A 26,953-nucleotide genomic window follows, 5' to 3' on the forward strand; every position below is an offset into this window, starting at 1 on the left:
AAATGCAGTGCCCAGAACTGGACACAATACTCCAGTTGAGGCCTAACCAGCGCAGAGTAAAGCGGAAGAATGACTTCTCGTGTCTTGTTTACAACACACCTGTTAATGCATCCCAGAATCATGTTTGCTTTTTTTGCAACAGTATCACACTGTTCACTCATATTAAGCTTGTGGTCCACTATGACCCCTAGATCTCTTTCTGCCATACTCCTTCCTAGACAGTCTCTTCCCATTCTGTATGTGTGAAACTGATTGTTCCTTCCTAAGTGGAGCACTTTGCATTTATCTTTATTGAACTTCATCCTGTTTACCTCAGACCATTTCTCCAATTTGTCCAGATCATTTTGAATTTTGACCCTGTCTTCCAGAGCAGTTGCAATCCCTCCCAGTTTGGTATCGTCCGCAAACTTAATAAGCGTACTTTCTATGCCAACATCTAAATCGTTGATGAAGATATTGAGCAGAGCCGGTCCCAAAACAGACCCCTGCGGAACCCCACTTGTTATACCTTTCCAGCAGGATTGGGAGCCATTAACAACTACTGTCTGAGTACGGTTATCCAGCCAGTTATGCACCCACCTTATAGTAGCCCCATCTAAATTGTACTTTCCTAGCTTATCTATAAGAATATCATGCGAAACTATATCAAATGCCTTACTAAAGTCTAGGTATATCACATCCACCGCTTCTCCCTTATCTACAAGGCTCGTTATCCTATCAAAGAACGCTATCAGATTAGTTTGACATGATTTGTTCTTTACAAATCCATGCTGGCTATTCCCTATCACCTTACCACCTTCCAAGTGTTTGCAGATGATTTCTTTGATTACCTGCTCCATTATCTTCCCTGGCACAGAAGTTAAACTAACTGGTCTGTAGTTTCCTGGGTTGTTTTTATTTCCCTTTTTATAGATGGGCACTATATTTGCCCCCTTCCAGTCTTCTGGAATCTCCCCTGTCTCCCATGATTTCCCAAAAATAATAGCTAGAGGCTCAGATACCTCCTCTATTAACTCCTTGAGTATTCTAGGATGCATTTCATCAGGCCCTGGTAACTTGCAGGCATCTAACTTTTCTAAGTGATTTTTTACTTGCTCTTTCCTTATTTTCTCTTCTAAACCTACCCTCTTCCCGTAAGCATTCACTATACTAGACATTCCTTCAGACTTCTCAGTGAAGACCGAAACAAAGAAGTCATTAAGCATCTCTGCCATTTCCAAGTCTCCCGTTACTGTTACCCCCTCCTCATTGAGCAGTGGGCCTACCCTGTCCTTAGTCTTCCTCTTGCTTCTAATGTATTGATAAAAAGTCTTCTTGTTTCCCTTTATTCCCATAGCTAGTTTGAGTTCATTTTGTGCCTTTGCTTTTCTAATCTTGCCTCTGCATTCCTGTGTTATTTGCCTATATTCATCCTTCGTGATCTGACCTAGTTTCCATTTTTTATATGACGCCTTTTTATTTGGTAGGTCACGCAAGATCTCAAGGGTAAGCCAAGGTGGTCTTTTGCCACATTTTCTATCTTTCCTAACCATCGGAATAACTTGCTTTTGGGCCCTTAATAGCGTCCCTTTGATAAACTGCCAACTTTCCTCAGTTGTTTTTCCCCTCAGTCTTAATTCCCATGGGACCTTGCCTATCAGCTCTCTGAGCTTACCAAAATCCGCCTTCCTGAAATCCATTGTCTCTATTCTGCTGTACTCCTTTCTACCCTTCCTTAGAATTGCAAATTCTATGATTTCATGATCACTTTCACCCAAGCTTCCTTCTACTTTTAAATTCTCAACAAGTTCCTCCCTATTGGTTAAAATCAAGTCTAGAACAGCTTCCCCCCTAGTAGCTTTTTCAACTTTCTGAAATAAAAAGTTGTCTGCAATGCAGTCCAGGAACTTATTGGATAGTCTGTGCCCCGCGGTGTTATTTTCCCAACATATATCTGGATAGTTGAAGTCCCCCATCACCACCAAATCTTGGGCTTTGGATGATTTTGTTAGTTGTTTGAAAAAAGCCTCATCCACCTCTTCCGCCTGATTAGGTGGCCTGTAGTAGACTCCCAGCACGACATCACCTGTGTTTTTTACCCCTTTTAGCCTAACCCAGAGACTCTCCACCCTTCCGTCTCCTATGTCCATCTCCACCTCAGTCCAAGTGTGTACATTTTTAATATATAAGGCAACACCTCCTCCGCAGAGCCTTTCAGATGTTTCCTGCTTGAAACCATAAATTTAATCTCTTGCACCCAAAACGTAACTTGGTGCAGGCCCAGAATGTTATATTGATTTGCCTGATATTTATGCTGCATTCAGCAAAGGCTTGGTAATGTAACGACTGCCATCTTGGCCATCACCAGAGGTTGACCCTGAGAACTCCAGAGCTACACAAATCTTCCTCTGCAACATAAGCCAAAGAACAAAGTCCTTAGCTGGGAGTTGTGGCAGCTTCACAGCCTGCACAGACCAGGCATGTGGTGGGAGAGGTGGGGAGGGGAAGGAGGAGGGGATTCATAACAGATGCTTATTTGTGGGTTGCCATAGCATCAGGAAAGCTTTCGTCCAATTAAGTTTGAGTTTCAGGTTTGTATTACACCCAGGTTTCCCCTTTAGGAAATGATCAGGAGACCCAACGTGATGGAAACAGATACAGCTCTCTAATCCAGAGAGCATCCACCATCCGGGGGTGGGAATTGGACTGAGCAGAGAGTAACTGAATATGGAGTTTTCTAGCTATCCTACCAGGCAAGAGCTGGACTATCCAGCTGCACTTAGGGACTGTTCCATGGAACAGATATACACAGCAGCCGAAAGCAGGCACCATAATGGAAACAAGACCCAGGCACGAACTCGTAAACAAGCTGTCATGTTTAATGGGGCTATCCTGTATATTAAAAGAAAATCATTCAATAAATAACCAGGAGGAGCACTGGGAGAGACCTTCCCCAGTGTAGGGTCCTTTACCTCTGTGACGGGTTGGATCACGGGTTGGGAACTGCCAACTGAAGTGCTGAGACTACTTCTGCCCCTGCTTTCCCTGCCAGCTTGGGACCCCAGCACCCTGTCTTGCTGAGCCAGACACGCCTGTCCGCTCCAGCAAAGACCCAGGGTCTGAACCACGTGTCCCAAAGCTGCAGACTTAACTGAAAGCAGCTAACAGAAGTGTTCTTGTGTTTAACACTCAGATGTCCAACTCCCAATGGGGTCCAAACCCCAAATAAATCCATTTTACCCTGTATAAAGCTTATCCAGGGTAAACTCATAAATTGTTTGCCCTCTATAACACAGAGAGAGAGATATGCACAGCTGTTGCCCTCCCCCCAAGGTATTAATACATACTCTGAGTTAATTAATAAGTAAAACGTGATTTTATTAAATACAAAAAGTAGGATATAAGTGGTTCCAAGTAGTAACAGACAGAACAAAGTGAATTACCAAGTAAAATAAAATAGAATATGCAAGTCTAAGAGAACTGAATACAAATAAAACCTAACCAGTTCCAATAAGCTTCCTTTTACAGACTACTCTCCTAGTCTGGGTCCAGCAATCACTCACACCCCCTCTAGTTACTGTCCTTTGTTCCAGTTTCTTTTGGGTATCCTTGGGGGTGGAGGCTTAAATAGACTTTCTCTTGTGGGTGGAGACCCCCTCCTCTCTCCTATGCAAAGTCCAGCTCCAAGATAGAGTTTTGGAGTCACATGGGCAAGTCACATGTCCATGCATGACTCAGTTTTTACAGGCAGCAGCCATGGCTTACCTGCTCTTATCTGGATTGGAGCTCCCAAGATCCATTGTCCCTTAAGTGCTTCTTGATTGAGCACTTAATTTGCACTTTCCTGTCTCAAGAACCTGACCAAATGCTTTACAAAGGCTACTTAGAAATCAAGCAAGTATACAGCCAATATTCCTAACTTCAAGTACAAAAATGATACATGCATACAGATAGGATGAACGTATTCAGCAGATCAAAACTTTACATAGACAGGTTACATGGCATATGTAACATAAAACATATTCCAGTTATATCATATCTACATTCATAAGCATATTCCCATGAAGTCTTATGGGATACACTGTCACAACCTCTTCACAAAGCACTGAGGATTTTCTTTATAATGTTAATATTTGTCCTACTTAAGCACCCTAGTGGTGAAAATTTGGCAAACCCAGTGATTTTAATGGCTCATTCTTGGCCAATCCAGCCAATTTAATCTAATCACTAATCACCTTTTTGTGTGCCTGTCTTTGCACCTTTTCTAATTATGTCTTTTTGGAGACGGGGTGACCAGAACTAATGCAGTATTCAAGATGTGTGTGAACCATGGATTTATACAGTGGCATTATATTTTCTGACTTATTATTTATCCCTTTCTTAATGAGTCCTAACATTGTTAGCTTTTTTTTGACTGCAGCTGCACACTGAGCAGATGTTTTCAGAGAACTATCCACGATGAATCCCTAGTTCTTGTATTATGGGAATAAGTAAATAACTTTTCCTTATCCACTTTCTCCACATCACTTATGATTTTATAAACATCTATCATATCCCCCCTTAGTCTCCTCTTTTCCGAGCTGAAGAGTCCTAGCATCTTTAATCTCTCCTCATATGGGACATGTTCCAAACCCCTAATCATTTTAGTTGCCCTTCTCTGAAGTTTTTCTAGTGCCAGTATATCTTTTTTGAGATGAGGAGACCACATCTGTACGTAGTATTCGAGATGTGGGTGTGCAATGGATTTATATAAGGGCAACAATATATTTTCAGTCTTATTCTCTATCCCCTTTTTAATGATTCCTAACATCCTGTTTGCTTTTTTGACTGCCTCTGCACACTGTGTGGACATCTTCAGAGAACTATCCATGATGACTCCAAGATCTTTTTCCTGATTAGTTGTAGCTAAATTAGCCCCTATCATATTGTATGTATAGTTGGGGTTATTTTTTCCAATGTGCATTACTTTACATTTATCCACATTAAATTTCATTTGCCATTTTGTTGCCCAATCACTGCCTTTGTATTCTGGCCTCTCTTAAACACAAGCAGTGTTGAGGAAAGGTGAAATTACGATGATGCTTTGTCCTGCCTCTAATTCCTTTGTGTTTGTCTCTTCTCTTACCAGCTCACCGTCTACCTTGGGAAGAGGGACTTTGTCGACCACATAGATGTTGTGGATCCTGTTGGTAAGTCAGCGTTCGGTTTGGTTTAGTGCAATGTAACAGGGACTTGGTTGAATTCGCAGGGCAGACGTCATGTTACTAGAAAACACTGTGTGCTGGTAGAAGGTACTTTTGCTTTGTATTAACTCCAAGTACAGCACGTCCAGAACTTTGTATTTCATAACAAGTTTGCTGTACATTCCAATTAGACATCAGATTTAGAGGTTTTCCACAGGAGCATGTTCCCTCCGCTGCTAATGGGGTTTGTTCCAATGCCAATTTTAAGCATGAAGAGAGAATGTTCTCTCCTCTAACTGCTAAATGACTGGATTCTACACTCCTGAGACCTAGCAGTATTGTTACGGTAGCACCCAGGGGCTCAGGATAATGGCCCCATTGGGCAGGATGGTGGCAGACAGTTCATGCCTCAGCAAGCTCCCATTATGATGTAGAGGCCAGATGCAAGTGGGTATAGGTAGAACGGGCATCAGATCAGGTTAATAAGAACGTGCATTTGCACAGGCTGGCTAGGCATAGTGTCAGGTCGATTAAGTACTATTATTAAACACCTGGATTGCCATAAATAATAAGATCCAGATAGGACAATACAGTAGATAGGAGCAATCCCAGCTGCCTAGAAGCTTCACAAGAGGGTCTCCAGAGGGGTTTGGAAGGAGACAGGGCTGCGGTTTATGGACTAGTTCTAGCCATAATGATGCAGACCCCTAGTGTGGACATGCAGTGCCCGCATAAAGAGGGACCTGCAGCTCATGGCGTATATGTCCCCTTCGACCCCGCTTCAGTGCATCAGCGGCCTGGGTTTCCACCGCTGTGACTATATTGTTGTGGCAGCTCAGGCAGGGAGACACCAGCTGCACACAAGCCCCCAGTGACCAGGCGTGCTGTCACTTATCAAAATCAGTGGCCAAACTCCCCATTGCTGTGGTGTCTGCAGGTTTGGGCCATTGGTCAGTGCCAAAGTGTGCTTCTGACCCAAATTCAGCAAGCAGAGACACCCAGGTTTGGAGATCACTTCCTTTTGAACTCCCCTTCGGTTGGGAATGAGCTGGTTTCTGTGTGTCTAGGCTATGCATGTGCCAGGATAACAGTTGCACTAGCTCTGGGGGAGGTTTATTTTTGTTTCAAGCGTGAAATTCCAAAAACAGTTTCTGATTTAATAAGAGGAGTTCTGGTTGTACATCCCCTGCAGCCTAGTGTCCCCTTTGGAAAACAACAAACAACTTGTCCGGTTTTGGGTGCAGTGACTATCTTTTATCAGGATCCCCGTGAGGGCTTGTCGTGTGTGCAGCTCACGTGCATGCGGCGCACTACCGGGATTACAACACAGCACACAGCCTCTGGGGCTGAAGTGAGCTCCTGGGAGGGTTTGACACAACGGGATTCTGATTTGTCGAGAGGGAACTAGTCCAGCTCTGTTCCCAGCAGAGGTCCCGGGTTACACTGGGAGATCATTTCCCAGGATTTTACTTCGTATTATTTATTATTTGTATTGAAGTTGCACCCAGAAGCCCCAGCTGAATCACAGAATCAGAAAAGATCAGGGTTGGAAGGGCCCTCAGGAGGTATCTAGTCCAACTCCCTGCTCAAAGCAGGACCAATTCCCAACTAAATCGTCCCAGCCAGGGCTTCGTCAAGCAGGGCCTTAAAAACCTATAAGGATGGAGATTCCACCACTTCCCTAGGTAATCCATTCCAGTGCTTCACCTCCCTCCTAGTGAAATAGTATTTCCAAATATCCAACCTAAACCTCTCCCACTGCAACTTGAGACCATTGCTCCTTGTTCTGTCATCTGCCACCACTGAGACCGGCCGAGCTCCGTCCTCTTTGGAACCTCCCTTCAGGTAGTTGAAGGCTGCAATCAAATCCTTCCTCACTCTTCTCTTCTGCAGATTAAATAAGCCCAGTTCCCTCAGCCTCTCCTCATAAGTCATGTGCCCCAACCCCCTAATCATTTTTGCTGCCCTCTGCTGGATTCCTTCCAATTTGACCACATCCCTTCTGTAGTGGGTGGACCAAAACTGGACACAATACTCCAGATGTGGCCTCACCAGTGCCAAATAGAGGAGAATATTCACTTCCCTTGATCTTTTGGCAATGCTCCTACTAATGTAGCCCAATAGGCTGTTAGCCTTCTTGGCACCAAGGGCACACTGCTGACTCATATCCAGCTTCTTGTCCACTGTAATCCCCAGGTTGGAGATTGGAGGCGCATTGTGCCAAGGACTAGACGCACATGTAATAAGACAGCTCGTGCCCCAAAGAGCTTAAAATCAAACCAGACCCCAGTCCTGTTATCCTCTCATTTCCCAGCTTGGGGACTGAGCTCAGAGAGATCCAGGGATTTGCCCAAGGTCCCACAGGGAGTTTGTGACAGCCGGGGATTGAACCCGTCTCCCCTGAGCCGGTGCTACAAGCCCAGCCTTCCTACTCATGCCCCTGGATAACATTTTCAGAAGTGACTTAGGCACCTACGTCTTTGGAAAGACCACGTAGTCACTTCTGAAAATGTTCCCCCTGCTGCTGCTCTCTCACTCGTCTCCATCTGGGCCTGATCCAAACCCCACTGATGTCCCTGGGAGCCCTTCCACTCCCTTCGCTGAGCGTCAGGTCAGGCTGTCTGAGAATGGGAGGCACCAATGGAGAGACTGAACCTGTAAAAGTGCCAGGCAGGGAGGAGTGGCTGGCTTGGGATTGCAGATCCGGCTCAGCTCAGCAGTAACCAAAACCTGTTACTGCCTGGGGGCAGTTAAGAACATAACAACCACACTGGGTCAGACCAAAGGTCCATCTAGCCCAGTGTCCTGTCTTCTGCCAGGGCCAATGTCAGGTGCCCCAGAGGGAATGAACAGAACAGGTCATCATCAAGTGATTCATCCCTTGTCGTTCTGTCCCAGCTTCTGGCAAACAGAGTCTAGGGACACCCATCCTGCCCATCCTGGCTAATAGCCATTGACGGACCTATCCTCAATGAATCTGTCTAGTTCTTTTTTGAACTCTGTTAGTGTCTTGGCCTTCACAATATCCTCTGGCAAGGAGTTCCACAGGTTGACTGTAGAATTTTGTAATTCCCCTGTCATAAGAATTTTGCAGTACAAAACCCAGCCCATAGTGGTACAAGATGGGGTGGTCCAGAGAGTCTGAACTAGAGTGACCACTGAGGGAATATTTCCATCAAGGAAATAATAGGCAACAGTTTGGAATTGGCCTGACTGAGGGCTGAGTAGGCAGAGAGCTGAGAGCAGTGGTCTCTTGCTATGTGGCTGAGGTGCAGCAGGGCCTGGGATATCGTGTTTGGACCTTGGTAGCAGGTTGGCAGAACTATGTTGCCGAATGGGTGGGCGTGCAGAGAAGAGCAACAGAAAGGATCAGAAGAAAGGAGGGCTCCATTTATAAGGCGGTGCCATGGGGTGACTGGCCCTTTGAAGGGTAAATGGGGCCAGCTTTACCTGTCCCATAATTAGTGGCCTTCCAGCTTAAGCGGGCAGGACTAATAAGGTCTGATGACAGCCAGTAAAACACCTCTTCAGAAAGACTTACAGGAGCCCAGAAGACAAGTGGAAGAGGAGCCCCCAAGTGGGCAAAAGACCTTATTGTTTGTTCGGACTTCAATTACCCCAAATGGGGACTGGACCTGGAGCCGCATGAATCCCTGAGAGACGGAGCACCCTAGTGATGGGGAAACTGAGGCAGGCTGCTGCAGAGCCACCCGAGGCCACAAGGGGTGCTTGGCAGGTGGCTGCCCGGCCATGGGAGGACAGATTAAAAGAGCTGAAATGTGCAGGCTGGCAAAGTGACCGCTAAGGTGGGGAAGCACAAGTGTCCAAGTACTTGAAGCAGGAAGAGGGGAGAATGAGGGAGGATGGAACCTGGAGGCAGAACTAAGAAGGTGAAATTAAGGCCCAGGTTCAGCAAAGCACTTAGACGCCTGCTTGAAATTAATGGGACTTAAAGCACATGCTTAAAGTCAGGCACATGCTTAAGTGGGTTGCTGCATCTGAGCTTCAGAAAGGGAAGATCGTGGCTGAATATCAGGCAAAACCTTTGTGTGACGCTCTCACCACTCTCTGCCCTTAGCGCAAAGGCACCTCCCTGAAACCACCGGCCCCCACAGGCCTCGCCCTCTCTGAACCAGGCAACGAATGGCACACGTCAATGCCCGCGGCCTCGGAGCGTTCCCTGCAGTGCCCAGCCCCTTCTCACTGGACACTCACAGGACTGCCAGGCCGGCTGTTCCCAAAGGAACAAGACATGCCAGCTTGTCAGATTCAACCCAGGACTAGCACTTTGCTCCACACCACAGCCCTGAGCTAGATGCAGAGTGAAAACCAGAATAAGTTTATTGTCAAAGACCAGCAAAGGATCCTGTGGCACCTTATAGACTAACAGACGTTTTGGAGCATGAGCTTTTGTGGGTGAATACCCACTTCATTGGATTCAAAGACCGGAGATTCAGGAGCTAGTGTATGAGGATGCTGGAAACCAATGGTTACATCTCAAACAAAAACTGCTTGCACTAGCCGGTTACCCTCCTGTCGAAAGACATCTGCTCCTCCAGAGTCCTCTTCAGGGTTTCCAACCAAGGCTGGGTGAGACTCTGGTTTCATGAATGCAAACGCACCATGCCTTTACTTCCGGGGTGCTGGATCAAGGGGTGTCCTCTTTGCCTTCTAGAAATACCCCCCAAATTCATTGTCTTTGCTCAGACACAGGATAACCTCACGTGGCTCGTTCCTTTTTCTTTGTGCTCCTTCCCTGTGGGCTTTGCATCTCTGTTAACATTTGATTTTGTATCTAAACAGGCATCCACTAAGAACACTGTGCTTTCTGTGCTTCTTTTAAACCCCGCCTAAGAGAGAGACATTTCTGGAGGAAACCCTGGGTTTTCACCTGTGCTAGTGACTAATACTTCGATACAGACCTTAAACATGTATTTTCAGGATATATACATAGCTCTTTCCACGGTAACGTTCAGAGCCATGTTACACCGTTTGTCTGGAGATGCTTCCCGTCCCGTCACCAGTACCTGGGAATGTGGACTAGAGTCAATTTCTAATTATCATTATTTTTTTTATTATGCACTTAGCTTCCCCGGGTTAATTACTCAGAGTAGCAGAGAGCCATGCATCTCCATTTTCTGTCCTCTTGCACATGGTGGCTTTTTAAATATTTAATTACAGTCCTGCCTTTGATTACTTTAGCTAGGAAAAAAAAAAGCTTTTCAAATTGCTAATTTCTCCTCCCTGGGAATTCGTAAACCTGACTCATCCACGCGTCGAATCCAACATAAGTTAATCCAATTTAACTTTTGCTGATACAAATTCTTCTGCTTTGGTTTTATGTAGCTTCCCTCTGCCCTTACCCCCAACAAACTAATTAATATCAGCACATGGCTGTCACGGATTGGAGCACAGGGGCTTCGCAGATTGACATGTTTGTTTGCTTTTATTCATGTGCCTTTCAACACTTTGCTAGAATGGGTAGTGCCCGACTGATAGCCTTGAGGTATCCACAGCATCTCCTGGCGGTGGCCATCAGCCATTCCCTGCCGTGTCCATGGTTACCTCCTCCGTCAGCAGCATAAACATGCATAGGACTTTACAGACATGCCAGGCTGTGATCCTGCCCCAAGGAGTTTGCAGTCCTGCTGAGTAAAGTGTTTAGTGCACCTGGGTGAAGCTGCTCGAAGCAGCAAGCCCTATGGCTGAGATTTCTGATGAAAATAGGGAAGGGGGGTGGGGCGGGAACAGTTTTCATCAAACTGTTCAGCAGAAAAAATTGACTTTTCATGGAAAACCCGAAAACACTCCAGTGGTTGGGCGTTTGATAAAAAACCAGACCTCTAGGAAAGAAAGCAGGGGCTCCCTGTGACAGGGACTGGCTGGTGCCAAGCCCAGTTTCCCAGTCAGAAAGGTACAAGGGAATGTCTTGACCAGTCCTAGCTCTGGCTGAGATCAGGGCCCCTTTGAGCTGGGCACTCAGATACTGAGTGAGAGACAGCCCCTGTCCCCACGGAGCTCACCAGCTAAGCAGACAAAATGGACAAAGTGGGGGAGAAAAGAAGGATCCCGATCCCTGGTTTACAGCTGGGAAATTGAGGCACAGAGCGATGAAGGGGCCTGCTCAGGTCTCACCCAGGGAGTTTGTGGCAGAGCTGGGAACGCGCTCCTGAGTCCCAGTGCAGGGCCGTGACCCAAGCTCCCCTGCACTTTTGGCTCGTAGGCTTGGGCCCTGCGTGGAGATAAGGCTCAGCCAGGGATACTGACAAGTGACCCTGGTTGGTTCTGCGATTCCAGCTCTCACGGGAAAAGGCGCAGAGGAGACGAGCTTGGCTAGCTGTGTGGCTCAGGAGAGGTTTTGAGGGAGGAATGATAAGCGCAGAGAGGGACTGGGCCAAACGCTCCAGCTGGGGATGTTCTCAGGACACCACCACCTTCCCCAAACCAAAACCAGCAAGCAGATACCTTCATGCTGTGAATCCACCCCAGAACTGGAGGGGGGGAAGTCTGAGTTGTGTCCCTAAGCCTTCCTCTCGATCCAGCTTGCTTGTCCTCACCATCCTGGCATGGTACACATCGGTCCTGCCTACATCTCACACCGCGTTTCTTCCCAGGCTCCTGCCATTCTGCCCTCCTCTAGTGTCCTGCCTCCGCCTTCATCCCCAGCAGTGCTTTGTTAGGAGTGAATTAAGGAAGGTGCAACCGATTTACCGAGGAGACAAGGCAGTGTTTGGGGCAGCATATTAACCCGGGGAACCTGCTGCTACAGAGTACTAATGAGACGATCGTAGGAGCCAAACAACCTGCATAGGTCCTGGTTTCTCTAGGGCTCTCTAGTCTAGCAGAGCAGGTGGGACTGTTTAGCAGTGATTAACCAGTGGAACCAAATCCCAAGGGAAGGGCTGGATTCTCCGTCTCTTGACGCCTTCAGAACCAGAGTGGCTGCCTTTCTGGGAGATGCTTTAGTCCAGCCAAAGTGACTGGGCTCAAGGCAGAGGTAAGTGGGTGAAATCCTCTGGCCTGTGTTCCGCAGGAGGTTAGACGAGAGGATCAAATGGTCCCTCTGGCCTTGGGACTGATGGATGATGATTTGGCGGTGTTATAAGTTAGTCAGAGTCAAAATGAAGAGGGCACAAACGGCTCAGCTGCAGGGCTCAGCAGGAAAACCTTCGCATTGCACCTGTGCGGTGGTGTAGATACAGGACTGTTGTCCCAGGGCCTGAGCTAAAGCCCACTGAGGCCAGCAGGAGTGTTTTCTCCCTTCAGACCAGGCCTGCAGAAGGGATGCCAGGCCTGGATGGGCTCTTGTTCTGCTATGGCCAAACCTTTCCCCCCAACCCTACATTCTCCGAAGCTGCGAGTGCAGATGGCTCATCTCTGCTGCTGGAGGAGAGCAGCTGTCCGGTGGATGGCCTCAGTTGGTTCGTTCGCCAACGGGACTCGATTCTCACAACTAGTGATTTCTCGTGGGGCCAAGTGCGTCCTGCCTGTGCTCACGCTCTCAGTGTTGTGTGGGTGGAATGGTAACTTTCCCCCCGGGCTGGGGAGCAGAAGCTCTGTACACAAAGCAGGCTTGAGACAACATTTATGAAGCGTGTGTTGTCACCCGGCTTCCTAATGCCCATTGTCAGAGAGGAACCTTTTCTCTACTCCAGAGCCACCCTTTATTCACTTTGGTCCAGATCTTCAAGGTATTTAGGCACCTCGCTGCCACTGGAATCAATAGGAGGTGGGCACCTAAATACTTTTGGGATCTGGGCTTTCCTGCTTAGTCCTTATGTACCCCACTGTTCAGTGTGTATTACACGTCCCCCTTGCGGCTTGCTCCACAGAGGGTATGACTCTGCTACGGTCCCTCCCAAGGGCTTACAATCCTTTGGCTCAAGCATTAGCGTCTCATGATTCTCACTCTGGAAGTCCCAAGTTCAATCCTTGATGATGACCAAGGTGATGGTTGGTGCAAAGCTGTCTTGGGTTTCTGTAGTAGCTTTGGCCTGCTTCAGAGCCCCAAGGCCTGGCCTGGTGTGTGTTTAACCATCGGTAAAGTTACTGAGAGCAAGGAGAGGGTAAACGCCCTAGACCTCACGAGGGTCGTGTAGAGGGACATTTTTCCTTGAGTATTCGCTATAAAAGGGGTTCAAAATGTAAATCACGGTGCCTCCATCATGGGCTGTGCAGCCGGTTGGTTCAAGGAGCCTCGCACAATGGCGGGTCAGGTAGAATTGGTAGAACCCTGGAGAGCTCAAGAAGCAGCCTTGGTACAACTCACGATGGGAGCTGCCTCTGGAGAGCAGCCATCCTCCGTTTGGTATGTAGCCGCCAGTCCATGGCCCGAAGAAATGTGCTTGAATCCAGGGCCGCCTGGGGGGGGGGGCAAGAGGGGCAATTTGCCCCAGGCCCCGGGCTCCGCAGGGGCCCCCACGAGAGTTTTTTGGGGCCCCTGGAGCAGGGTCCTTCACTCGCTCGGGGGCCCCAGAAAACTCTCGTGGGGCCGGGCCCCGGAGCTTCTTCTGCTCCCCGTCTTTGCTGGCGGGGGAGTCCTTCCACTCCGGGGCGGAAGGACCCCCCGCCATCGCATTACCGCCGAAGCGGGACCTGCCGCCGAAGTGCAACCCGGTCTTCGGCGGTAGTTCGGCGGCGGGGGACCCTTCCGTTCAGGGACCCGTCACCGAAGTGCCCCGAAGACCCGCGGTGGGGGCCCCCCGCCACCGAATTACCGCCGAAGAGCGGGGTGCACTTCGGCGGCGGGTCCCGCTTCGGCGGTAATTCGCCGGTGGGGGGCCCCCGCTGCAGGTCTTCGGGGCACTTCAGCAGCGGGTCCCAGAACAGAAGGCCCCCCCGCTGCTAAACAGGGCCGGCTCTAGACATTTCGCCGCGCGGGGGGCCCCCTGCCGCTTGCCGGTCCCACGGCTCCGGTGGACCTCCCGCAGGCATGGCTGCGGAGGGTCCGCTGGTCCCGCGGATGCTCCACTGGAGCCGCGGGACCAGCGGACCCTCCTCAGGCACGCCTACGGGAGGTCCACCGGAGCCGCCTGCCGCCGATGGCCCCAGGCCCCCAGAATCCTCTGGGCGGCCCTGCTTGAATCCACAGCCAAGAAAGAGGTGGGCCGTAGTCTCCTAGATGAGCTACTGCAGAGAAACGCCTCTCGAGACACTCGCCAGTGAGTACAGGGCTGGATGTCAAAGGCTCCTTGGTTCTAAACCCAGCTCTGACTTGTGAGACCTCTGGCAAGTCACTGAAGCCCAGATTCTCAAAATCTAGGCTCCTAACTCCCAAAGAAATCAGTGGGAGTTAGGCACCTACATACCACTGAAAGATCTAGGCCTTAAAAAAAATAAATCTGTGCCTTAGTTTCCCAATCTGCAAAGTGAGAATAATACTGCCCATCCTCACAGCCTGTGAGGCCTAATGCTTGTAATGTCCTTGTGGATCACTAGATCTGTTTCTGGTGGGGTGGAAAGAGCTGGACCGAAGGGGAAGGAGAGCTGGATCAGAGACGGGGCCCATGTGGGAGAGAAGGGGCATTACAGAGATGGATGGAGCTGGTGTGTGAGGCCGGTGAGGAACAGGCAGACCCGTCTGTGACAAACTGGGAATGTTCTTAATGTTTTCTCTGAATACTGTATTGGTGCCTCAGTGTCCCCTAGGCAGTTCTTAATATCTAGGTGGTGGAATAAGGGTGTGTGATTGCTGCAAAGGAAGGGGCCAGTGCACCTAAATGCCTGACACTCTGTCTCCTAGCAACTAATGGCCTGGGCCCCTCCTCTGCAAAGGTGCCAACTGAAGGTGTTGGAGACAAAGAGGTCAGGTGACCTCCTGGCCCGGGAAAGGAACTGAGCAGAGGAGGAGGGGCTGGAGGGGGTAGTTAGTCTGGAGCTGGCTGGAGACGAGGAGTGAAGTGCAGATGTGGGGGTCTGACTCACTGCCCCCCCCAGAATGGACCCGGCCGAGGGGTCCGGTTCGCTGTATCTACAAGCTCTGTTTTAGATCGTGTTCCTGTCATCGTGATCGTCAACCTCTGTTTTAGTGGCTGGCTGAGAGTCAATGTCTGACTGCAAAGTGGGGGTGCAGGACCCTGTGGCTTCCCCAGGACCCCGCTGGGGCGGGCTCGCTGTGGGAAGCGCCCGGAGGGCAGAGGATGCTGAATGCTCCAAGGAGAGACCCAGGAGGTGAAGACATGTGAGCTTCTTGCCCTAAACAAGTCTGCTCCAAGGGAGAGGAGGCTCCCCAAAGTCCTGACTGGCTTGGTGGGGAGCAGTTCCAGAGCATCGCCCGGGGACTCTGTGACACTGTCCTTTCATAATGTGTAGGACGGGCTGTTGTGGGACACCAGGGAATTGCATTTATGGGACATACCTGAGATATCTTCCCCTCCCACCCTGGGCCCCAGTGCAAGGGAGACCAGTTTGTGCTCTGACTTTCCCTCCTAATTCTGCCTGTCTTCTCTTTCAGATGGCGTGGTGCTGGTTGATCCAGAGTACTTAAAAGAAAGGAAAGGTAACTGCTTAGCCATTTGGTTCCAGCTGACTCTGCAGTGTTTAACAGGGGCTTCAAAACCCACATGGGGAAAGCAGCCTCTCCCCTGTTCTGCCAGGGCATCCTAATGCGCTTTTCCCATCCCCTTCTCCAAGCCTGTAGGTTACACTGACCAGCAAGGAACAGGAGCCCCATTGAAAAGGTGCTTGCTTTATATGGCAACAGAAAAACACAGACATGGCTCCTAAATATCGCTGGGGGGTGCAGGTAGGTCAGTTATCCGCTGCACCAAAGCAGGGGCTAGGGATCTCCCAAGAGCAAGGAGAGCACCCGGTGCGCAGGGCTCATTCAGGATTAGCAGCCGTTTTCAGCACCTCTACTAGAAGAAATCACACAGATAATCTCAGCCTAGAGAATAGGGGCGGGGATTGCCACCAAATAACCAAAGCTCCGAAAGGTCCCATGTGGCGACGGGAGGAAACCTCAAGACTAGAATTCCGTTCTCTTAGGGGGTCTTGATTGTGAAGACTGGTGAGTACAAAGTATTTCATTCAGCTGGAAAACTGCGCCCTGGGTCACAGAGAAAGAAGGAGGCTTGTTTGGTTAAGGTGCTTGACTAGAACTCAGGGGAGAACTGAGTTCGAGTCCCAGGTCTGTCAGGGACTTCCCCTGTGCTCCTGGATAAGTTACTCAACCTCTCACTTTCCTGTCTGTGAAATGGGGGTGTGCGATGGGGCATGCTCACCCTTAGAGCGCCCCCTTATGTCTCTGTGTGTGTAATGTCACTGGTGTCCTTGGCCCTAGCGCCTCCTACAGGCTGCCTGCCTCTCACTGGGTCTTCTGGGGCTCGACCCTCCGGCCAAGTCACAAAGTTCAGGGTAACCAAAAGGTCCAAATGAAAGTCCTGGCAAATCTGAATGATCCTTCCACCCCTTGGGGCTGTAGAAGTAGTTCTGTGTTCACCTCCCACCCCTGTCTCAGAACTCCCTCCCACAGCAACCTACCCTGCTCCCTGGGCTTTCTTTATGTAGGAGCGTCCTGCCTTGTTTGCTATCTCTGCCTGGATCTTGCTGCCGCAGGATTAATTCTGTTCCTGCAGCCTGCCTCGGTCTGCCTGTCCCAGGCCTGTCCCAGAGAGGGAGCTCTCTGCCTCCTCTCTCTTGGGTTGTCTCCCCCAGCGGTGTCTGAGTAGGCCTCTGCGGCTGGGGTCAGTCATTCTAGCTCCATCACGAACTGCCCTAGGCTGGGGGCAAGGCTGATGGGTAGCTGCTCAGTCATAGGCCAGGCTTGCCTTCAGGGACCTGCCAGCCTGCAACAGGGTATCACAGGTTGGCTGGCCCTTTAAGGGGAGTTGGGCTCAGCCCTGCCTGTACCAGATTAGCACTCTGTTGTAACAACCAGGCAAGGTACTAACAACTTCAACAGGACTTTGACAGTGGAAACCTCTTTACCAAGCTGCTGCTGCACCCTTGTAACTCTCGCTCTGCCTCAACTCTTCCCCGCTCCTTCCTGTTTCCTCTCCTTTCAGACTCCCAACAGCCAGTGCTCCCAGTTCTAATAATTACAAGCAACATCTAAACACCACACCTCCGCTCTCCTCCCAAGCGGGGGGATTTCTTTAAAAGGGCTAAGAAAACTCAGTGTAAAGGAGGAACCGCAGGCAGCATGTTGGGTGCCCATGGAAGACCCTGAAATAGGGTCTGGGGTGGGGAATGGACTCAAGGGAAGCAGCCAGGGAGTCAGCACTCTGTCCCACGACACAGAAATGCAAAGGTAGCTCAGAACGGGCTGGGAGCTGAGTCCAGAAGGAGGGGCAGAAAAACCCAAATGGATCAAAAGAACTTCTTGTTTGTTTGGACTTTTGCTACCCAAAAGGGAACTGAACTTGAAGCCCTACGAACCCCACAGGAGAGACAGAAAGCCTTGCAGAGGAAACTGAGGCAGGGAGTGCCTGCAGCACCACATTCAGCCAGAAGAGGGTGCTACAGGACAAGGGAGGGTATTTCCTTTTAACCCCCTTTTACGTGTCGTCTTAGATTGCAAGCTCTCTGCAGTAGGGACTGTCTCGTACAACTTGTGTACAGTCTCTAGCACTAGTCGGTTCTATTCCGGTTCTTACACAGCGCGCCCATCTCCAGAGTATCTGAGCGCAGTGACTGGCACCTGGGGTTTGTCCTTTCTCCCTTCGTTTTCCAGGCTGGCGCAGGGTCCTTTTTGTATTGCATGGGAGCTGGGCTTGGGGCTTTTGTGGGCAAAAGGCAAGGCCGACACAGCACCCTCCATCTCAGGCTCTAGCCACGACTGTAATGGAAACACTAATTGTGCTGGAGCAGAGATACCGAGCATGCAGCTAGAGACAGTCCCTGCTCTGCAATCCACGAGAGACATGAGCAGCAGAAGGGTGGGGATCTAATGTCCAAGCTAATGAACAAGGTGATATTGGCCCAGCTTTGCTAACGACATGTTTGACTGGGGAAGAGACTGATCTAGGGGTCGAACTCATTCCGAACCCTCCTGCCCCCCACAGTCACCCGCACTCCGGCGCGGGACAGGGCAGCGTGAGAGACTGCTGGACCTTGCTGCAGGCAGCAGGGCCGATGAGACTGGAGACAGCCACACAGAGTCCTCATTATCTCTAGCTTGCCTGCATATATATACCTGCTCCTGGAAATTTCCACTACATGCATCCGACAAAGTGGGTATTCACTCACAAAAGCTCATGCTCCAAAACGTCTGTTAGTCTATAAGTTGCCACAGGATTCTTTGCTGCTTTTACAGATCCAGACTAACATAGCTACCCCTCTGATACTTGCCACCCAGATTTGGAGCGCAGCAGCTGGGTCCCATCCCCCTAGTCTGAGTCGTTTCTCCTGGGTGCTTGGTTTGATCATGTCATTGTCTGTGTCTGGCTGCAGTACTGCGAGACACACAAGGCAATGGCTGCAAACCGCCCCTTGACTTGTGGAATTAAATCCAGGCTCCCACCCTCGTGTCTCGACTGCCAGCTCCGTCTGTTCCCCTCCTCATTCCCCCACCCCCACGCACACATGAAGGCACGTCTGCACCCACATCTTTCATCAAACCCACGAAAACATGCCATGCTCGCAGCTGCCCATGGCCCTGACCCTCCCGTCACACCCGTGGGAATCAGGAGAACCAGCCTCATTTATGGGCCTGCTCTTGTGGCAGGAAATGTAGGCTCCAGTCCCAGCTGTGCCACACGTCGCCTGTGGGAACTTGGGCAGAGCACTTTGTCTGCCGGTTGCCTATCACTGATGCTAGCGCCGATGAGGGGATTGTTGCTGATCTCTCCTGTTTGATACCTTCTGTCCCCCGCAGTCTTTGTCACGCTGACATGCGCCTTCCGCTACGGACGGGAGGATCTGGACGTGCTGGGACTGACCTTTCGGAAGGACCTGTTTGTGGCCAACATCCAGGCCTTCCCCCCGGTCCCTGAGGAGAAGAAACCCCTGACTCGACTCCAGGAGCGGCTGATGAAGAAGCTCGGCGAGCATGCTTACCCCTTCACTTTCGAGGTAGGAGTCTCTCCCATTTCGTTCTCCTTTGTCTTCCTTCATCTCTCATGCCCCGTGGGCAGTGCCTTCGTCCCAAGCCAAGGCAGGGCTGAGCCAGATCGGAACTTGGAGGAGATGTCTCCATAGAAACACCATATCACTGCAGGAAATGGTCCTGGCAACATGGTAGGTGGTGCTTTGCTATCTATGCTGGGGAAAAAAATGGGACTGCAAGTATCACCTGCAATGTGCTAGGAGCTGCACATATACAGGGAAGGTGCAAACTCTTACTGTCAAAGGGTCTGATCCAGCAACAATGGGCCCTGAACCTGTCCATTAAGAACTGCTCATGCAGTCTAAGAACAATGGCTGTAGTGAGCCCATACAGGTCTCTGGCCTGGGTTCTGCAGGAGGTCAAACTAGATGATCACAATGGTCTTTGCTGGCGTTGGACTCTTGGAATCTGTATTTACATTTTGGACCTTAAATTCTCCCAATAGTTTCAGTTGGATACAGGATTCATTTTCCCTTCTTGTCCCAAGCTGCTGGGCAGGGTTGCTGCGCGCTGTTTAAAGGCCGTTGCTTTCCACCCCGGAGGTGCCTGCGTTTTGACGACGGGCTGAAGTGATCCCTTGATAATGCAGAATTTTTAATCTAAGTTTGTGAAGCGCTTGGCTGAGAGCCACTCTCTAAATGTCCATCATTATTATCAGCTCAGCAATTTCAAACAGTTGCTCTGCACCGAGTTGTAATTGCTCTGAGCGAAATGAGCTCTCCCTGGTGTCTGGAGTGCAAAAAGGAGCAGCTTGCTGGGTGGTTGGAAAATGTTGTCTAAAATGCAGAGAAGCAAAGAGGCCTGTCCTGTGACCTCCCATACTGATTAAAGTGTAACGAAAAGAAAAATATCCAGTTATAAGGGAGTGGTCTAACATCTGTTTCTGTTGCATCTGCTACCTCCCCTGATCCTGGACAGGCACTTTGCTGTACTGATCGGACAGTCACAAGATCTGTCTCTATTCCTGCCTCTACCTGCTGGGTGACCACGGGCATGTCACATCGCCCCTCCATGCCTCAGTTTCCCCTCCCATCCTTTGCCTATTTAGACAGCTGTTTGGGGCAGGGCGTATCTCTCACAACATGTATATTCAGCATTTAGCACAACGGGGCCCAGATTTTGTCTTTTCCTGGAGCTCCCTGGTCATTCCTGGTTTGAGTCAGGTTGAAATCACACCCAGAAGAGCCTTTTCTGACTTATGTCTTTTGATAAAGAATCGCACTAGAACAGCATTTCGGCAGTACTGCCCAGTTATAAATGCTACGCAGAGCCCAGGGCCGTGCACAGGGCAGTTACAGATTACAGCCAAATACCCCATCCGCAAGTCATCCAGAATGAAACGGTTCTGTAAGTGCTCTCACTTGCAGATTTGACAAGACAATCAGGCATGATCCCACGCAAGGCCGCAAACCTCCTAAATTTCTCATGCTTCTCTGTTTCTGGGTTTATAAACTCCGGTTTCCCCTCTACCCTTTGACCAGCCCATGTGCGAATAAACTGGATCACAGATGATAGCCCAAACTGAACAGTTTTCAACTGGAGAAAGTCCCAGGCATCAGACTAGGGGCAAAAATAAATAAACTTTGTGCTCTATTAAAGCCCCACCCACAAACCAATGCTCCGCCCACCATCCCAGAATAGCTGCACATTTCTGCTTTACCAGCAGTGCTGGAAAAAAAATGGGACAACAAGTATCACACGCAATGTGCTAGGAGCTGCACATATACAGTGAGATAGTTAACAGGGTTGATATTATGCTCATTTTGCATCAGAGCAAATGCCCCATTGTAGTTTGTGCCAGTCGTCAGAGCTGCTGTTGCAGGCTTTCTGCAGATTCAGGAAGGCAGAGCTGCAGTGGGCCGCATAGGGAAAGCTTTCTTTGCAACCCTTAGAGCTAGGAGCTGTTTGTAACATAACATTTTTAATTCTGCAGACACTGATGGGACCTTAAAAATACCCTGCAGCGGTGGTGTGCTGCCTCACATTGGCTCAATGCATCTAGTCTGGCACACGGTTGTTTCCTGCAGCATATTCTCCAGTGCTATGTTCAGTCTAGCTCAGAATTACTCAGTTGGTGAAGTTTCTGCCTCTTCCATGGGGAAACTATTCCACAATTAAATAGATCTCACAGCATCCAGTAACCAGACAGACATCCCATTAGAGCCACTAAAACATGCCCTGGTCTGAGAATCCTGCAGACACAACAGAGGCGAGGCAGTCGGAGGTGGGGGGGGGAGGCAGACTTTTTGTCCCGAGGGCCACATCTGGGAATAGAAATTGTATGGTGGACCACGAACACTCACAAAATTGGGGTTGGGGTGCGGGCTCCGGGATGGGGCCAGAAATGAGGAGTTCAGGGTGTGGGAGGGGGCTCTGGGATGGGGTGGGGGAGTCGGGCGGGGGGGGTGAGGACTTTGGCTGGGGGGTGCGGGCTCTGGGGTGGGGCTGGGGATGAGGGGTTTAGGGTTGCAGGAGTGTGCTCTGGGCTTGGACCGAGGAGTTTGGAGGGTGGGAGGAGGATCAAGGCTGGGGATTGGGGTGGAGGGGTGCAGGCTCCAGCTGGGAGTGTGGGCTCTGGGGTGGGGCTGGGGATGAGGGGTTTGGGGTGCAGGAGGGTGCTCTGGGCTGGGACCAAGGGGTTTGGAGGGTGGGAGGGGGATCAGGGCTAGGGCAGGGTTTGGGGCACAGGGAGAGGCTCCAGGATGCCGGTTCCAGGTGGCGCTTACCTCGTGTCCTTCTTTTGGGGCGCCAGAGGGGGCCATTGGAGCACGTAGGAGCCGGAGCGGGGGCCATGCCGCTGCTTCCAGGAGCAGCATGGTGCAACCCCCCACCCTGTACCCCGGCGAGAACTCTGGAGCAGGGCAAGCCCAGACTCCACTCCCCTGCACTAAATGCTACAGATTGCAATAGCTGGTGGAATAGGAGGGAAAGCAGCACGTAGGTACCACAGTGATACAGACTGCATAAAAACCTATAGCTGGGTCGCGAAAGGGCTTGGGCTAGGGGTGAATTATTATTTGTGTTACCGTAGTGCCAAGGAGACCCAGCCATGGATCAGCACCATGGGTGGCGGTACTGTAGGCAGGGGGAGGCTGTGCCTCCCCAAATAGCCTACCATGGCCGTGCCTCCAGGCCAGCCTGCCTCCTGCAGAGACTCAGGGCTGCCACGGCAGCTGGTGCTGGGCTGGGCTGCCTGTCCGGTGCTCCGGGGCTGCTGCCCAAATACCAGGACTGGGGGCAGCCGGGGGTGCAGTAACCGCATTGCCCAGACACCTGGAGCCCTAGGGCTGGGGGGCCATCTGGGGCTGTGGGTGCTGAGGCTGCGGCACACCAGGGCTGCTGGGGCCTCGCCTTCGGCCATCTGGCGCTGGGGTCAGGGGGCCGCGGTGGGGGTGCTTTGGGGTCCTGTGCGGGAGGGGGGGCAGAAGGGGAGGGGCAGGGCCTCGGGCACAAGGGGAGGGCCCAGGGGTTAGCCTCCCCGGGAGGCCGGGGGACTGGCCGCCCAGGACCAGGACCAGCTCCAGGCACCAGCCCAGCAAGCAGGTGCTTGAGGCTGCCAATGGAAACGGACGGCACGTCTGGCTCTTCGGCCGCAATTCGGCAGCGGGTCCCAAATTGCTGCTGAAGAATGAAGTGGTGGTGGTAGAGCTGCCGCCGATTGCGGCTTTTCTTTTTTTTTCGCCGCTTGGGGCAGCAAAAATGCTGGAGCCGGCCGTGACCAGGACACCATTGTGCCAGGCGCTGTTCAAACAGAGAACAAGCTGATTCCTGCCCCAGGCAGTTTACAATCTAAGTATAAGATAAGAGAGGGAGACAGACAGACTGACGGGGAGTGTCAGGACACAATGAGACCGAATTGGTCGGCAGGACAAGCCGTGGTCTCTGCACACCAGTAGCCTGACACTCGTCGGCCTCCTGGCAAAAAGAGGTGAGGAGGACAATGAGGGAGTTGTTTGAGATCGCAGGCTGTGCCCAGCTGGCGAGCACAGGCACATGGGGCTCCACCATGGCAGAGCAGAAAACCAAAGCAGCAATATTTCCCATGCCTCAGGCTGCAGCTAAGCTCCCCTGGGTCACCAGATTTGTAAACACTCCCACGTCCCTGTAAAGCAACCTTAATTCCGCTGAAACCCACAGATTAAAAATGTGTTTATACATTTAATAACTTCTTGGGTTTGGGATATTTAAAGGCCCACTTGCTTTAAACTAGATCCTGAACTGAGGGATTGGTTGTTTCTTTTTAAAAGTAGGGAGCGTTGCAAAGTCTAATCTGAACAGAATGTTTCTGATGGTTTCTTCATTTCAGTGAAAATGGTTCTCACCCTCTATTTAAACCTGACAGTTTCCCAGTGCATACTGTAGTGCCTGAAAACCAGTAAGTGAAACTGATTAGAAATTGACCAATTGTCATGAAGATGAGTTAGTTGTGTTACAGTAATGCCCAGAGCCCCAATAAGAATAATGCCCCCATTGTGCTGGCCATTGTGGGTAACATTTTCAAAAGTGCCCAAGGGATTTAGGCACCCAAATTCCATTGAAAGTCAATGGGACTTGTGCTCCTTAGTCATGTAAGACCCTTAGAAAATGTTACCCTGTATCTAAATAAGACAGTCTCTACTCCATTAAGCTATGGAATTACTGAGTCAGTAGGGGGTGCTCTTCCCTCTGAGTAATGGCAGGCCCAATGCCCTAGTGTGGCACTAGGGGGCACCATGCTCTGGAAGTTCTGTCAGATGAGCACGGGTGCTGAGGTCTTGCTATTCGTGCTCATTAAATATCACATGGCACATTTTGTAAGAGATTTGGATCCAACACCCTGGATAACGTTTACTCAGCTAATTCTGTTCTGCCTGTCTACATTCCCCCGTCTCTCATCTGTGCTTTAAATTGGATACAGCATTCTTCACTCAGCTGTTACACATGTGCTGTGTTCCCCCTCCGAGGTGGCTGCATTTCAGTGATGGGTGAGATTCTCTCTTGGGTCTGGCTGGTGGGACTCGCTCACATGCTCAGGGTCTAACTGATCCCCATAATTGGGGTTGGGAAAGAATTTTTCCCCGAGTCAGATTGGAGGGGTTTTCGCCTTCCTCTGCAGGGTGTGGCATGGGTCACTTGCAGGTTTAAACTAGTGTAAATGGTGGATTCTCTGTAACTCGAAGTCTTTAAACCATGACCTGAGGACGTCAGTGACTCAGCCAGAGGTTCTGGGTCTATCACAGGAGTGGGTAGGTGAGGTTCTGTGGCCTGCAATGCGCAGGAGATCAGACTAGATCAAGGTTTCTCAAACTTCATTGCACCATAATCCTCTTCTGATAATAAAAGTGACTCCACGACCCCAGGATGGGGGATGGAAGCATGAGCCCCCTCCGAGCCCTGCCGCTCTGGGCGAGGGGGCCAAAACTGAAGCCCCAGGGCTCCAGCCCCAGGCAGAGGGCCTTAATCCTGAGCCCTCCCACCCAGGGCTGAAGCCCGAGGGCTTTGGGCCCGTGCAGTGGGGCGTGGGCTTCGGCCCTGGGCCCCAGCAAATCTAAGCCAGCCCTGGCGACCCCATTAAAATAGGGTCGTGACCCACTTTGGGGTACAGGAACCACTGGACTAGATGATCATGATGGTCCCATCTGGCCTTAAAGTTTCTGAGCCTATGAGCCTGCTACGTATCCTACAGCTTGCTCTTGGGGATAATATCAGAACTGGAGTTTTGAGAGCCTTGGACGGAAGGGGAAACCTACTGGGCCAGAATCTCCATTTACTTCCATACTGCTACTGGGATGGTTGCCGGCAGGGGATCTGGCCTGCTGTTGTTAAATTGTGCCCCCTAGTGGCTGACTGTTGGAACTGCTGCTGGAGGTCACTGCCTTGTCCGCACATCTGGGCTGGAGCAAGGAACCGCTCCTCCCTGGGACAGCCATTGCAAAGGGAGCAGGGCATGCTGCTGGCCTCTGTCGCCCTTCTGCTCCTTAAAGGGCCGTGCAGTTTAGCTGCTGTTGCTGTGATGCTGTTTCGTTAACAGCCCTTAGGGGTGAGTGAGAGCTGGACACAGGGGATTTGAAGCTGCGGCTCCAGGGTCTCCGTCTCATGCAGAATGTTCGCTGTGACGCTTCCCGGAGTTGCTGCCACCGGCCGTTAGCATGAGGAAGCCTGTCAGGGGTCAGCTCCTCAGCCCCACAGGCAACCCAAACCCTCCCCTCTAGGCCTGCGCAGTGACAGGCACAGCCCAACCCCTGAGTCCTTCGAGCACCCCCGGAGCATACAGCCCCTGATATGCTGATTCCAAAGTAGCAGGACACCCCAGCTTACCAGGTCCACCTCAGGTCATTGCTCCGCTACCACGCAACTCTTAGATAAGTTTATGGTGAAAACAAGGAAAAGTTTATTTACCGGTATAAAGACTCAAGTAGGAGTATTGGAAGCACATTGTTACATATATAATCAAATCACAACACTCCTCCTAGAGCCTAGATTTAACTAGATCGCTGCTTGCCTGAGGTCCTTCCAGCTTTTCACAGCTCCTCAGCTGGGATCTCCCATTTATGAGACAAGCCCTTCTCAATGAAAGATTCAGGGCATGTCTCTGCATTCCCATAGATACCCCAGCCATCCAGTGTCTTTACTCCTGAGCAGGATTCCTCTCCTGCTGGTTATTCTCCCTGTAAATTCTCCCCTCTTGAAGATTTCACAGTCTGTTCACTAGCGCCTGGCGCAGTTTGCTAACTGTGTCCATTGTGAGATGTGCACACAGAGGGTGAGGCATCTGTTACTTCCTGGTTTCCTGCCGTAAGAACAGAATTTTCACTGGAGACACACAACTTCTAAATACGCACATTTCACAGCAATTACCATGACCTGTGGCTTTCTGGGTCTTGGTGGAGATGTCACAAGCCACCCTTTAGCGAATTATCGTGCATCTATCTGAGCCAGAGGGCCCTGTAAAACTCCATGCATCCCCTGAGCCATCGCTAGCTGGCACCAAGAGGTCTCTGGATCACACTCCCTGCTTGCCCACCACCCCTGGCTTAGCCAGAGAGCTGTTTGCACACTGAGGTGCAGTGAGAGTCCGTGCAGGTCATTGGGGATAGCAGCAGAGCAGAAAGCAGCCCACAGATATGTGTGTGGGGCTGCTCTGCAAAGTGCTGGGAAACATTCAGGAGATGCCAGAGCTCCCTAAGGCCGGCTGCAGCAACCCTCAGTAGCCGGGATATGGATGCAGGCCGGGTTGCCTCTTGCGTTTTGACTCCAGTGCTCCAAGGGGCTGGCTATCTCCGGTGAGATGCCAAGCACCTGCCCTCAGCCAGGGGCAAGGAGCGCACAACATCCTGCAGGAGGTTTCAGCACCTTGCAGGATTGGGCCACTCAGCACCAGGGCCAAATTCCCCCGGTGTAACTCACCCTTCGGGCCCCCAAATTCAACCCTGCTTCGACCTGGGACGCTGAGACACCCTGGAAGTGCAGGTTCAAATCCCTGGGAGGCCGGCTGAGCCCTTCATCCTTCCAAGGTAGGTCACTAAAGTCCCATGCTGCAGTTTAGCGAGTGTGTGTGGAGCAGGCGGGTACTTGGTCTCTTCTGTGGGCTACCCCTGGTTACAATCCAACCCCGCCTTTCATTTCTGTTTCAGATCCCTCCCAACCTGCCGTGTTCCGTCACACTGCAGCCTGGACCGGAGGACACGGGGAAGGTAACTTCGTTTGTGTCCTCTCTGTCGGTCAGTAGCTCCCAGCTTCTCCCCTGCTCCTCAGAGGCATGGTG

The 26,953-nt window shown here is 50.9% G+C and overlaps 1 protein-coding gene across 1 annotated transcript in view; it reads left to right on the forward strand.

Moving 5' to 3' along the window:
• Nucleotides 1-26,953, forward strand: part of LOC115648253 (beta-arrestin-1) — a 92,926-nt gene that overhangs the window by 31,267 nt on the left and 34,706 nt on the right. The window contains exons 4-7 of the mRNA XM_030555567.1: nt 5,108-5,168; nt 15,616-15,660; nt 18,979-19,175; nt 26,823-26,882. Coding sequence (XP_030411427.1) covers nt 5,108-5,168; nt 15,616-15,660; nt 18,979-19,175; nt 26,823-26,882 — 363 coding nt within the window. The remainder of the gene's footprint in view (nt 1-5,107; nt 5,169-15,615; nt 15,661-18,978; nt 19,176-26,822; nt 26,883-26,953) is intronic.

The sequence above is a fragment of the Gopherus evgoodei genome, chromosome 1, assembly GCF_007399415.2.
Source record: "Gopherus evgoodei ecotype Sinaloan lineage chromosome 1, rGopEvg1_v1.p, whole genome shotgun sequence".
In the NCBI taxonomy this organism is placed as follows: Eukaryota; Metazoa; Chordata; order Testudines; family Testudinidae; genus Gopherus; species Gopherus evgoodei.